Raw genomic sequence first — 12,983 nt, forward strand, 5'->3', positions numbered from 1 at the left:
TCTCCAAACATTTCAAAGAGACTTCCTCCCAGAAAAGGACAAAAAAGGAAAAAAAGCACTTGTAACTATGATCAAATCATGAGAAATACAAACTTTGAAACCCAAACTTAAAGAGGAGCCAAGTCAGTCAGACTTCAAAGCCTGATGTTATGCCTCTTAGAGACAAAATATATATACAGACTTTCCACCGCGTCAGTATCACAAAAAACGTATTAGACAAGGTAGCTTATTTTACAGCCATCCAGCAAAGACGGGAAAGTGAAAGAAATATTTCACTTGGAATAAATAATACCTATTTCATAGAAAAATAAGACTTCTAAGACATAAAGTCTTAGATTTCTTCTTTAATAATAATAAAAAAAAGGTGCAACACGAGAGCAAGAAATTATAAAATAATATCGCTGGAGTTCAAGAATTGAGAAGAATTACTTTTAAACTGTACCTGTGAGAAAAAAGAGTCCTAGAGAGGCTAAGGACAGCTAGATGCTGAAGACATCCACGAAGGAGGGCTCCACACACCTGGTTTAAAACAAAAGATTGATTTTACTTTATATTAACCCAAAAAAGTACCTAGGGATACAAGGTAGGGAATGTTTCCTTGGTATTTGAATCTCCACAAAAAACATCTTTACCATATCTAGCGCACACTCCGTGTTGGATAAATCCAGATGAACAAGGGCATTTGGCTGGGCCAAAAAATTGTACAGGCTCTGTAATTAATGGAGGGGAATAAAAAAAAGAATGATCCATGTTAATTTCAGTATTATGACACCAATTACTGGATTGCTACTTCTCATTACATTTTATGCTTTTATTATAAAGTTGCACAATAAGAGTTGTGTCTGAAACTTCTTTTCACCTAATCAATACAATCTTTTTTAGTTTTTAAAGGGTCATTTTTTAAAACAATATGGGGAAGAATGGTGCTCAGACTACATCTACCAAACATTACTCTTTGCAATTCACTTTCACAGCAAATGATAATTAATTCAATTAGAAACACCTTGGAATGTCACTCAGGTTGCTGTTATATTTCAGAAAGGCTAATTGGTTTGTAAGTTTAAGCCAGCCCCTTTAAGCATGAGGGAAGCAACTAATTTGCGTCTGAAGCCCACAGTTATTTCTTAATATCAGCAGTGCATTAAAGGTTTAAGAAAGTATACAAAACCGGTAACAAGATTTTAACATTGATGGCTTCAGTAACGCATTGGATAGGTCATACAAATGTTAGCATATGTAAAAAGTCTTACTATATACTGTTTTATTTTGGGCTTATTTTTAGTCCTGGAGAACAACACAGAAAGATAAAAGTATGACCTAATTCACATAAACGTGGAATGCTCAGCTCCACATGAAATCCAGCCAGAGCATGTTCAACAGTTCTAAAATAGATTCATCTTTCCAAAAATTAGGTCATTTAGCCCCCTATACCTACAGTGCAAGAAAGGTTCCTGCTTTAAAAATCCTTGTGCTTTGCTGGGGTTTATTTTAGTTGCTAAATAACAGGATTTACTTACTCCTGTTGGAAAACTCTTCCACAGATTAAGAGATATCAGTATTAATAATCTTTTTTTTTGAACCATCTCTCTCTCTGACAGGCTTAGAAATACACTTCTTGTATTTCTATCCCTTAAAATATTGTATCAAAGTTGTACATTTTATTTTACTTTTTGTTTTTACATTATTCGCTACTATTATCTCTTTAAGACTAATGTCTTAATGTCACTGTATGTCTTTATTTAGATTTAAATATTTTTTGTTATCTTTTAAATTCTCTCGTCCTACTGAAACTTTCACGTCGTGTCTGAAAAAACTAGTTCTTTGAATGGGATGAGGATTCAGAAACTAGTAAGATTTGTGAGAAAGTAACACAGTCATGTCTGACTGCACTTTAAATGGTAAGACTGGGTGACTCTAGTGTTGCATATTTTAGATGCTCAATACTTAAAGAATTCAAAACTTGACACTTACATGCATATAACTTTTGATGTTAGAGAAAAATATGGTTGGAACAGTCAAAAAGTGAATACATACAAATTGAGAACTAAGTGGATTTTGTTATGGAGTAAGCAGAGCTGCACCTCTGTGCCAATTGACAAACTGAACAACAGAATTAAAAAAATAATTACATTCTTCAGAGAATCATGAGCTTCAACAGCATGTGTCAAGGACGTGCACAGATTTATTTATACAAACAAAAATATTGAAAACCAGAAATTAGTTCTTTACAAGTCAAAAGAAATCAATTGTTCCCAACCTTCTAGTGAAAAATTTGTAATACACTTATTACTAAAAGGAACATGAGGTTTTTTAATTTTTTTGGTCTCTTTCAAACAGAACTCAGGGAGCATGTTAAGTCTACTGAAACAAGTGGCACACTTTTCTCATTTATCAGTAGAAGCAAAGGACTAAAAGCATGAACAAAAATTATGTGGATTCATTTAGTTGTGTGGGGCTAAATAGCCCCGCACAAAAAATTGGGGCTAAATTAAATTATTCTCTGACTACATCATGAAAAGCAAAGATTTTCTATTTTCTACTAGAACTGTACTGAAATAAAGGCAAAAAGGATCTAAACAAAATGGCTTTGCCCATCTCTTAACAATAAATTAAAGCTTTTGTTCATAAATTCATAAAAGAGAAGGAAGTGCCTACTGAGAGATCATCACCGCGGAGGGCGTTCCCTGAGAGGTCGAGATAGACGAGCGTGTTCGCTATCAGCGAGTTGGCACTCAGTGACTGGGAAAGGCTGTTCACCCCTGCCAAAAAAACCCAAAAAACAAACAAACAAACAAAAATTTAAAAAAATATGTTAGTACTCACCTTAGCCAACTCTAGACAAAACTAGACCAGACCCTGCAGGTGCATAATTTAAGTGAACACAGACATCTATAGATGTTTAATGAGTTCCTGTTACCCACTGTACTGCAAGCAGGAAGGTAGACCACCAGGCAGGTAGGAGACTTCCTTGCCACAGGATGCCTGGTTTTGCCTGGACTGTGGCTGGCGGAACTCTCTGATGGAGTGTCAGTGTCCTGCATCCAGGGAAAAAGTGTTTTTGCGAAATCTTCAATGGCTTTAACAGTGCAATCCCATTTTGAAACAGATTTTTAAAACAGAGTTTACGCCATAATGTTAAGCCAGTGTCTTCCTGCAAACAATAATACTTAGATAAAAGTATCTGTGGCAATAGATGAAAGTATCAGTGGAAGACCAAGTACATTAACAATTATAATTGCCTGAACTTCAAAAGCAATTGACGAGGCCTAGAAATTAAAAATCTTTCAATTACATATTTGCCTGTAATTTCAGAAAAAAAAAGTTAGTTAATTAAAATATCAAGAGATGCATAAAGACTGCCAATTCTTGATCAGAACAAATACAAATTTTTCATATTAAAATTAAAAAGCTCACATTGGGAACAAACCAGTCAGAGCTTTCTTCCTCTAAAATTCTTCAGCTTTTCCTAATACAAATTAGGATGTGGCCACTTCCAGCAAATCTATCTTTCACCTGAGGGTTCTGTAGCTTATCAGCAAGTTTTGAATTTATTTTAGATGGCTATTGCTGCCTTTCAAGCAGTACATGTGAGTTTTTTACATGCTTGTGTTTTCGAAGTGCGGGGCCAAAGCTATAAAGCAGGCAGGTGTTTTGATCTACTACACAATATTGGGCAATTTCTCAAAGCTACTGGTCAGTGAAAATGGACTGGCATTCAATGGATGGAACATGTCCATTCTTCAATTTAAAACTATTATGAAATGGATTTATCAGTGAAGATATGAAGGAAGCAGCTAGCAAATCACTAGAGACCAAAATACTCCATTCAAGTGCTTTAGTTTGCCAAGCTTCCACACACGAAGAAAGTCTCCCATGTTAGTAGTATGGCTCTTGGTTTCAGGAGGGTTTTGATACTGTAGAGAATCAAAGCTCAGTGACATCTTTTTCAAGTCTCAAAACCTTTTCGTTCATGTGATTTTTCTTTTATCTTAACATTGCATTGTTGAATCCACACCCTATCTAGAAAAGTAAACTCCTAATGAATACTTTTTGAAACTCTGAAAGATCTAAAAGCTCTCTTTAACCAATAGACTTTATAGCTCTGTATTCACTTCAGTGAGTCTTCTCAACTGCATTTATAAGCAATAAGAAGTAGAAATGAATGTAATATGGTGTCAATAATTCAGCATATACTACCGAGAACTGATTCTGAAAAATCAGGAGCAGTGTGTGAGTTTGGGGGAGAAGACGACCTGTCAAGCAATCTGTTACATTGCTGCTTGTTTTGTGTTTTAAAAGGGTCAACTGCTCAAAATCAGCCACATCACTGAAGGCAAACAATGAGAATGAAGGGGTTTTTAATTAGCTTTTGGCTCGGGCTCAGAAAAGCAAGCTTTATCTTTGAATTAGTATACTAGAATTTTCCATTTAACTAGAATCTTCAAATCAATATATTTTTGTTTGAACTTCACCTACCTCATGCTATACTCTAACAGTAATCTCACTTTCATTTGCAGACAATCTTTCACGCTCTTTTACCACTCTCAGGAGGCTCAGACTGTTAATAGCTCTCAGGAACTTTGAGATACAATATTTGAAGAAAGATCAGCTGGGAAGTTACCACCTGAACTTCACTTCTCAATCTTAGAAACTTATCTCGAATAGAAAGCACTTTTAAAATAAGGTCAAAACCAGTGAGGGATTGTACAGAATTTCTGAAACTGAAATGCTCAAAATTGAAAAAAAAAAAAAAAAAAAAAAAGGCTGGGGCAAAAAAAATATCCAGGCACCTTGAACTCTATGGAATCCAAGATCCAATCTGTTCTCTAGACTTTCCCCACAGAAGACATTACAATATTCCCTCCTCAATATTCCAAGTTCAAAAATAGACTCCCAAGTTAAAACCAATTCAGTACTGTCTTCTTACATTAAAGGAAAACTGGCTAAGACAGACAGCTTTGCAGACAACCAAAGAGTGAAGCTGAGTTTCTTCAGGTCCAGAGAGTTTTAAGAATTTCAATTTTAAGACACTGCAGATACTTTTTTTAAGGAATTCTGAGGGGTTGCCATCAGGCAAAAAAAATATCCAGGCACCTTGAACTCTATGGAATCCAAGATCCAATCTGTTCTCTAGACTTTCCCCACAGAAGACATTACAATATTCCCTCCTCAATATTCCAAGTTCAAAAATAGACTCCCAAGTTAAAACCAATTCAGTACTGTCTTCTTACATTAAAGGAAAACTGGCTAAGACAGACAGCTTTGCAGACAACCAAAGAGTGAAGCTGAGTTTCTTCAGGTCCAGAGAGTTTTAAGAATTTCAATTTTAAGACACTGCAGATACTTTTTTTAAGGAATTCTGAGGGGTTGCCATCAGACAATACTCATGGTGACATGTTACTCTATGGAGAACCAATAGTCATTGCAATGTAGTCTGGACTCATTCACAGGAGGTCAGTATCAGACATACTGGAATATATTTTCAGCTTTTGTTAAAAGATTGTCTTTACAAAGTGTGTTAAAATCCTTTCAAATTCTTTTCATAACCTCAGAATTCATTTTTACTGACAAGAGTTCTGTGGATGAGCTTCATCAAGCTGGCATTTACTCTTTATGAAGACAGAAGCGTAGATAGAGCGTTCTCTTGACTGAACGATCACAAGCACTTGCTGAAATCACTCAGATCACATGAAGAAAAGCACGGGAAGAATGAACATAGCAGAACTGCATGAATTTCTGCCAAGTTCATGAACATCTAATCTCAAGACTACATGTAAGGTTAGTCAAGATTCCTAATAAATTGCTTGTCACCAAAAATGGAGTTAGCAGTGAAAAAAAAAACCAACCCCAGAGTTTAATAAAGTATTTTGAATTATAATCATGATTGAATAAATTCAGCTAAGGGTTTACTATTTACTTAAGCATAACAAGAGCTACAGAACACTCAAAACCCAACAAAAACCCCTTCTCCCCACCCATATTTCCCTAGGTCATCCTTTAAAGCTTAGGAGAAAACAGATCTGCGCTTCACAGAGCAATAATCAAAATGATAAAAGAGCATGGCTCCTATCTGTTGTCAACTAATGTCCTTCATAGCCCATAACTCACTCATCTTTTCCAGGTCATCAACATCTGTGAAAAAGCTGCAATAACTTCAGTGCATTTTTCTATTTTTAACATCTATGTTCTATATACAGGAGACCCCAGGTTTGTGCAGTCTGTTTAAGAGGTCAGTGTGTCTATTATTTGTAAAACAGCAATGCAAAAAACCCAGAAAGCTTCTGACGTTGTTTCAGTACTGTTATAGCTTTTAAAATAATATGTAATGTATATTTTTCTTTACAATACAGGTTCAGGCTCAAATCTTAGGCAAGTAAGAGTTTTTCAAAGCAGTGAAGGGGAAACAGAATCCAGCCCACTGTTCACCAACCAAGGACTGCAAAAAAAAGCAGCTGCACTGTTGAGAATACACAGGTAAATCAATTAGAGAATTAATTACTTTATAACCTGGTATCAAAAGGTATAATTAGGATTTACAGAACAGAAAAACAGGCATGCTTATAAAACATACCTTTAGGTGACAAGGAGGTTTTAGATAAATTCAAATGTTTCAGTCCCTTTGGAAGTTTAGCGAACTGGATGCTCAAAGATGACACACCTGTTGGAGGAGCAAAGAGAAAATGGATGTTTTCAGGTTGACTGAGTGATCTCAGGTTTTCCCAGCAATCACACCAGGGGCAAACACTCTTACAGGAGGAACTGCACTCACTGTGGGGGTGTGCCCAAAATTACCCTGTCTTTTGATGACCACAAATCTTTGAAATGACTGATGTAGTCAAAATCCCTTCTTTGCTAACCAATGAACAGAGAGGAAACTTTGTTGTTAATGATCTGTAAGCCACCTTAATTAGTTTAAAAACTATATAACGCACGCATTCTTTTGAGAAGGAGTAAAAGGGAAGATACTACGTGTCAAACCGTCAGCACTTGGGAAACCTGGAAGCTTTATGGTTCAGCCAAAAAAACCCACCACAAAATAAATCCCAACAACGGTACTTCATGTGAAACTTCAGACTATTTTCATTTTCTTATAAAAGGAAGGGTTGTTAAGTCAATAGAGACACCCATGTTAGCTAACATTGCCCGTTTTTTTTGAGGTAAAGCCTTAAAGTCTGAAACCTCCACCAAGTCATAATGGCCACTTTACTTTATAGTAGCCTGCAGGTTACCAGCCAGGACACAGGCTTGGAAATGTTACAATCACTTGCAATCCCAAACAGTAAAAACCTATTAAGATGCTGACATGGACTGGACTACATCAACACAAATCCAACAAAAGAAAAAAAAAGCACTTTTCATTAAAGCCCTTTCTCAGTGTATCCAAGTTCCACACTCCATAAATTTAATCCCCCCATTTAAGCAAAAGATTGAAATTTGATTAAGAGGTCACATCCTAAATAACAATGGAATAAATCCATGAAATATTTATTAGAGGAATAAATCAACACAGAAACTCCAGGCTTAACCTGAGGTGTGAAATATAGTCCTCTACAGCAGCTCACTCGGTAAGAAAATGGCAGACAAGGAGGTAAAGCCTTTTACTTGTCTCAAAACACAGTAAATTAAAAAGTTGATACCCTTCTCCACAAATGCAGACATGAAACAGTCTGCTAGTATGTAATACATGTTTACTCTGCTTTTATCATGTTTTACCTATCATTGATAATAAAAGAGCAGATACCTTGCAGATACTGCTATAGCAGGTTTTCTTTTTTAAATGCTCTCTGTAAAAGTATGTTGTGTATGCTGGTGATAAGTGCAATGCCCACGCAGCTCAAAACAACATACTGTATTTTATTTATACTCCCAAAATATTAGACCAATGATGCCTTAGCATCTGTTATTATAAAACACAATGGTAACCAGATGTCTTCACCAACTTTCAGCAAGAATGAATCAAGTCATGTTGATAGGATTTTCTTTCATAGCTCTACTATTTAAAAAAATATCTTTTAGCTCCTCTGAAGCAGGAGGCTCAATCTGCCTTAAGCTGGTCTCAGAATTTATATTCTGTAGCTGACTGTCCACATTTGTTAAGTTGGTTTAGTCACAGTACATACTTTCAAAGTCAAGGCAGAGTTATGCTGGCAAAAGAGGAGAAAAAGGAAGTACAGTCAGGGTATAACAAATGTAATTTTTGTTCTGAAGCATTTTGATTTAAGAAATGAAGCAAATAATTTCACCTCTCCATCTTTGCATTTGGCTAACGATCTACAGACCACTTATTGCTCTAGCTAAGCTGAACAATTTTAATATCTTACTGGCTCTGGCCACTAACGATCCACCCAGTTATAAGATACAGGAAGCAGGTGCAGAAAAGCAAAAGGGCTTCTGGTCACTTGGGACCTTGAATCCTCTTTAAGCCACCTATTTTTGCTAACCTTGCAACAGAGATGAAAGATCTAATGGCAGAAGTAAACTTAACTGCATCCAGGCATACAGTTTTGAATTTGAGTATTTCTAGCTTCGGTATATTGTTTTGCATTATTTTTAAGAAAAGATGAAATTAAATGCTGATCCTAGTAGAGCCAAAAGCAAAACTGCCATCACTTTAGCATGGCCAGATTTTAAAGCCAAGATTGACAATAAACTTTCCAGGTGTTAGTCTCACAAATATTGACAGTACCATAAAGTGGAGCCAATCACAAATGAAGAGACTGGTCTCAGTGCAAATCACTTCATACAAACACTGTATTGTATTTGAACTGAAGCTATATCCTGCCCCTTAGTTAAACTAAACACAATTCCCATGTTATTGAAATACAGACAGTTCCATTAATGTAATAACATAATGCCTTTACTTATTGGTACTCAATAATATATAATAGCTGAAGGTGGGGTTTTGTTCAAACAAGGCACAACAATATGTTCTTCCCCATAATTCACACAACTGTTATTTCCCTAGTAATAGCAAAATAATATGGTTGAACTTCCAATTCCTGCTGAAGTGATTTTTCAATAGATATTTTCCAAAATTTGTACATTTACATGAATCTCCATTATGCCAGCTTTTACTTGTGAAATGCTTGCTGCCCCTTCAGTTTAATAGAGTCAAGTCTACCTTGCACCCAGTGAATAGCAGATTACAGGACACTTAAACCTTTCTTAAACTGAAAAGCTGCAATATTTGCACAATGCAATTATAGTTAATTTCTCTTTAAGTACTCCCATAACTTATCTAATTCTCTAATGAAAATGTCAAATTTTAATTGCACGTTAGGAGACACTAAGATAATGAAAAAACCCTACTAATTTCTCCAAGTTGCAGTTTCTGCATTTCATTTGTATCTTGTATGTGGATACTGCAGAATGGTTCGAATCTATAGGTTTGCTGCAAAGAAAGTACCCACACCGATATGTTAAAAGAAAAGCAAAAAATCCCCTGCACTGTAGAATATCTACCAAATGCTTTGGTCATTTGTTTTGCTTTCAAGATGAAAATGAGTTCCTTTTAAAAAACCCTTTCATATAACACAATCTAAATACACTTCTTCAAAAGCAGCATCAACAATCCAACTGCCTTTTTCCAATTTACAACAGAAATTTTTGTACAATGCGGTTAGGCCTAGGGCATGTTGTAATAATTGTGTTCTTCAGCAAAACACTGGCTTTCACATGATATGGATTCCTAAGGAGGGCAAGCAATAATCAGCAGAAGAGTGAAAGCATTTCATGTGAACAATTTTAAATAAAAAACTACTCTTAACAGATCAAAACTGAAAATATTTTCATACTTGTTTCTAGTCAAAAGGAAGAGAGATACAAAGAGGAAAGGAAAAAAAAAAACCCTTCCCATCTTTTTTTTTCCTCACTGAACCAGCAAGAAAGGTGAGACACAAACAAAACTGTGTGTTAACAACATTCTGAGGCAGTCAGGTTGTAACCCAAATGAACAGGTTTTTTTCATTTTGAGTCATCACAGGAAAGTGACTGGAAATTTTCCCCAAAACAAACTAAATAAAATAAGAAAAGGTCCACTGTATAAAATTCTTGTTTTTCTTCTGGCCCAACAGGAGCACAAGATAGTCTGATCCCAGAACACTGTGTGCCTGGAATGCATTAAGTGAAGCAAATGGAAATCTCACATGGGCAGCGCTGAAGGGTCAACTCCAGACTGAAAGAATGTAACCTTATTTTAAAAATAAATGCCTCCTGGGTGAAAAGAGAGTAGACAAGGGAGGGGAATGACTTGACTTGATACGTACTGAAATCATGCCTAGCGGTGCCTATTCTGAGAAACGCTGAGCTGTTCAGCTTGATTTTCCATCTTGTGGAGTCAATAGCGCTTTGCTCCATAAGGGTGCCAGCTATGCCAGCATTATTGAACATTGCCAAGTACTGGCAGCGCTACGGCCTAGCACAAAGCTGAAAAAAGGAATAGTTTCAATACTAGAAATAAGTATGGAATTACGGCTGAAATAAAAAACACAAAACCATCAGGAGAATATAATCCAAGCAACAAAGTTGCTTCATGTTTCATCTTTCAACTCATTGCATTCCCTTTAAAAATGCACACCACTTTATTTACTCTCTAGTCCTAAACAGCCACTGTGTTCTATCTTCCTTTAAAAAGAAACCCCTATGAAAATGTAATGAAATCTAATGAAATCCATGGTTGGTTGAAGGCATTTAAATATTTCTCAGCAAGCTAATGGATACATATAAATCAAAAAGAATAGTGATTTTCGGTCTTCTGTGAACAGCAGATATTTATAATAGCTTTATACACAGAACAATAACCTATTATTCAGGCAAAGCTGAACGGAGCAGCAGTAAATCCTCCTATTACATTTGTAGAAACAGAAGAATATCAGTGTTACAGTACCTCTGTCTTCAAGTGGATTGCTAGCAAGGTTGATCGTATGGAGTCCTGAGTTGGGATTATGGGCTAGGGCACTGGCTAGTTTCTGTGCAAAATCTCTGCAGGAAAAGAAGGAAGAAAGACTCCTGTTATCTCTTGTATCAACAGCGCATTCAGAGGCTTAAAAATGTCAAGGGATTACTCGATAGAAGTGGCCTCTCATACCACAGAGCAGTAACTGATTCTTCACAGTTTTAAACAATGCTTATCTGGCTAATTTGCTGACTTTCAAAGCAAGGTATTTTATAATTTATTAATTCTGTGGCTTAAGAGACTGAAGGGAACTCAATCAAAGCCCAAACTGCTTTTGATAAAGAGCTGGATATAACATGGGATTTACACAGAATAACTTATAACTCAAGCACATCTTCCACCTCCTCCATGCCATGCATGGGTGGGATATCAATGCATGGGTGGGACATCAATGTGTGTAACACTACCTCCTTCACTTGCAAGACAACCCCCTCACCTGCAGCAGCTCTCTACCAACCGTCACTCAAATAGATGGGCTTTGCAGCATACCTAGAAGGTCAACAAAGCAGAAGTATGTCTGACCTTACAAAACAGCAGGAAAAATGCTCTCAAAGAAGAGCAGCACACTGATGAATTGGTCTTTGCTTGCTTCTTTTTGCGGTGAGAAGCATCAAAGAGCATGGCTGACTACAGTTCCAGCAACGTGTCCCAAGAGAGATGGTGGTGCATGCTCACAACAGCCAGGCCAGATAGCACAGATAGCTTTGAACTCACTTTAACAAACTGGTAGGTAGCTGTAGTATAATGACCTACCTCTGTTCAAATCCATGTTAAGAGGCAAAGGAACGCTGCCCCATCTCAGAGCCTTTCGCTGCAGCTGGACTGCCACCATCTACCACCACCCACAGCCCTAAGTTCAAAGCCGGATTGGGTTTTCCTACATGACCACACAGTCGACTCAGGTGGAGACATGTTCCTTGAATTAAGTCACAAGGTTGTTGGCTGGTACTAGCTTTAAGACAAATCCTCTGTCCTTGTACCTACTGGGAAGTTTTCATGTATTAAGGGACCAGCCCTACTGTGTGCTTTTGTTCAAGTAAGGCTATAATTTCAATGTTCTTATTCACCTAAGTGAGATCCTGAGATAGAAATCAAAAACATCCCTTGATCTTCCTTCACAAAGCTTCTTTATCTCTCCGCCTTGAAGTACAGTATCTTACTTCCCGTAGGCCAGTGGCAGAGAACTGTCAGCTACATTGCTTGAAGACTGGTAATTAACACTGTCCGTTTTCCTCAGGACAGATCCTGCCTACCATACAAGTGATCAGCCTGTGTGCTGAGCATAGCAGAAGAGGTAGCATCTTCTAGTCTCCAGAAAGGAGTGGAAACTGGACAGCACTAGTCTCAATAGTTTTTCTTTATCTGTTGTTTCATGGTGTACTGGAGTACAGACATGTTCCAGGGAAGTTTAGTTTCCCTTTGAAACTTCATTTCCTTAGATGGACCCCTGGGGGTAGAACAGGTTCCAGTGCTGCAAATGCATGATGATGAGCTGTCTTTAGGAAATGCATATCCTCTTCCTAAGATACAAGCAGCATGTGAATACAAACGCTGAACAAAAAGAAATTTTGGGTTTGAATCTGTGCCACCTGACATGCCTCAGGGTATCCTGCTTTGCTACCAGCTGCTGCTGCAGAAGACTACATATCTCCTGTAGGTCCTCGGTTAAGTTTGCCAACACTCTGTGGATACCCTCCAGCATTTCAGATGGCATTAGATGCCTGTGCTTAGGCACCTAAATCAAGCTCCTTTGGTGCAGCCAAGAAGAATGAGGTTTTGAGTTGAAAAACAAACAAAAAAACGTTTCTTCATGGGGAGTTTCCTCCTCTTCCTTTATCCCTAAAGGATTCCTGTCATTACAGTGCTCTGCCTCCATCTCCAGGCTTGTTTACAAGCTCTGCTCCAGCTTTGCCACCAGTATAGGCAGGATTACTAGAAATTTTTGGACAACTGGGGTGTGTGTGAACTATTTAGCAAAGGCACTACCACCAGAAATCACCGGATCACCTATGTAGGGCACATGGTGCTC

The 12,983-nt window shown here is 37.2% G+C and overlaps 1 protein-coding gene across 1 annotated transcript in view; it reads right to left on the bottom strand.

Annotated features, from left to right (window-relative positions):
- The window catches only part of LRRC16A (leucine rich repeat containing 16A), a 184,020-nt gene that overhangs the window by 79,636 nt on the left and 91,401 nt on the right, over positions 1-12,983 (bottom strand). The window contains exons 10-14 of the mRNA XM_014938618.1: positions 10,886-10,980; positions 6,572-6,658; positions 2,656-2,759; positions 633-710; positions 443-519 (exon numbers count right to left, since the gene is read on the bottom strand). Coding sequence (XP_014794104.1) covers positions 443-519; positions 633-710; positions 2,656-2,759; positions 6,572-6,658; positions 10,886-10,980 — 441 coding nt within the window. The remainder of the gene's footprint in view (positions 1-442; positions 520-632; positions 711-2,655; positions 2,760-6,571; positions 6,659-10,885; positions 10,981-12,983) is intronic.

The sequence above is a fragment of the Calidris pugnax genome, unplaced genomic scaffold, assembly GCF_001431845.1.
Source record: "Calidris pugnax isolate Ruff unplaced genomic scaffold, ASM143184v1 scaffold13, whole genome shotgun sequence".
NCBI lineage: Eukaryota > Metazoa > Chordata > Aves > Charadriiformes > Scolopacidae > Calidris > Calidris pugnax.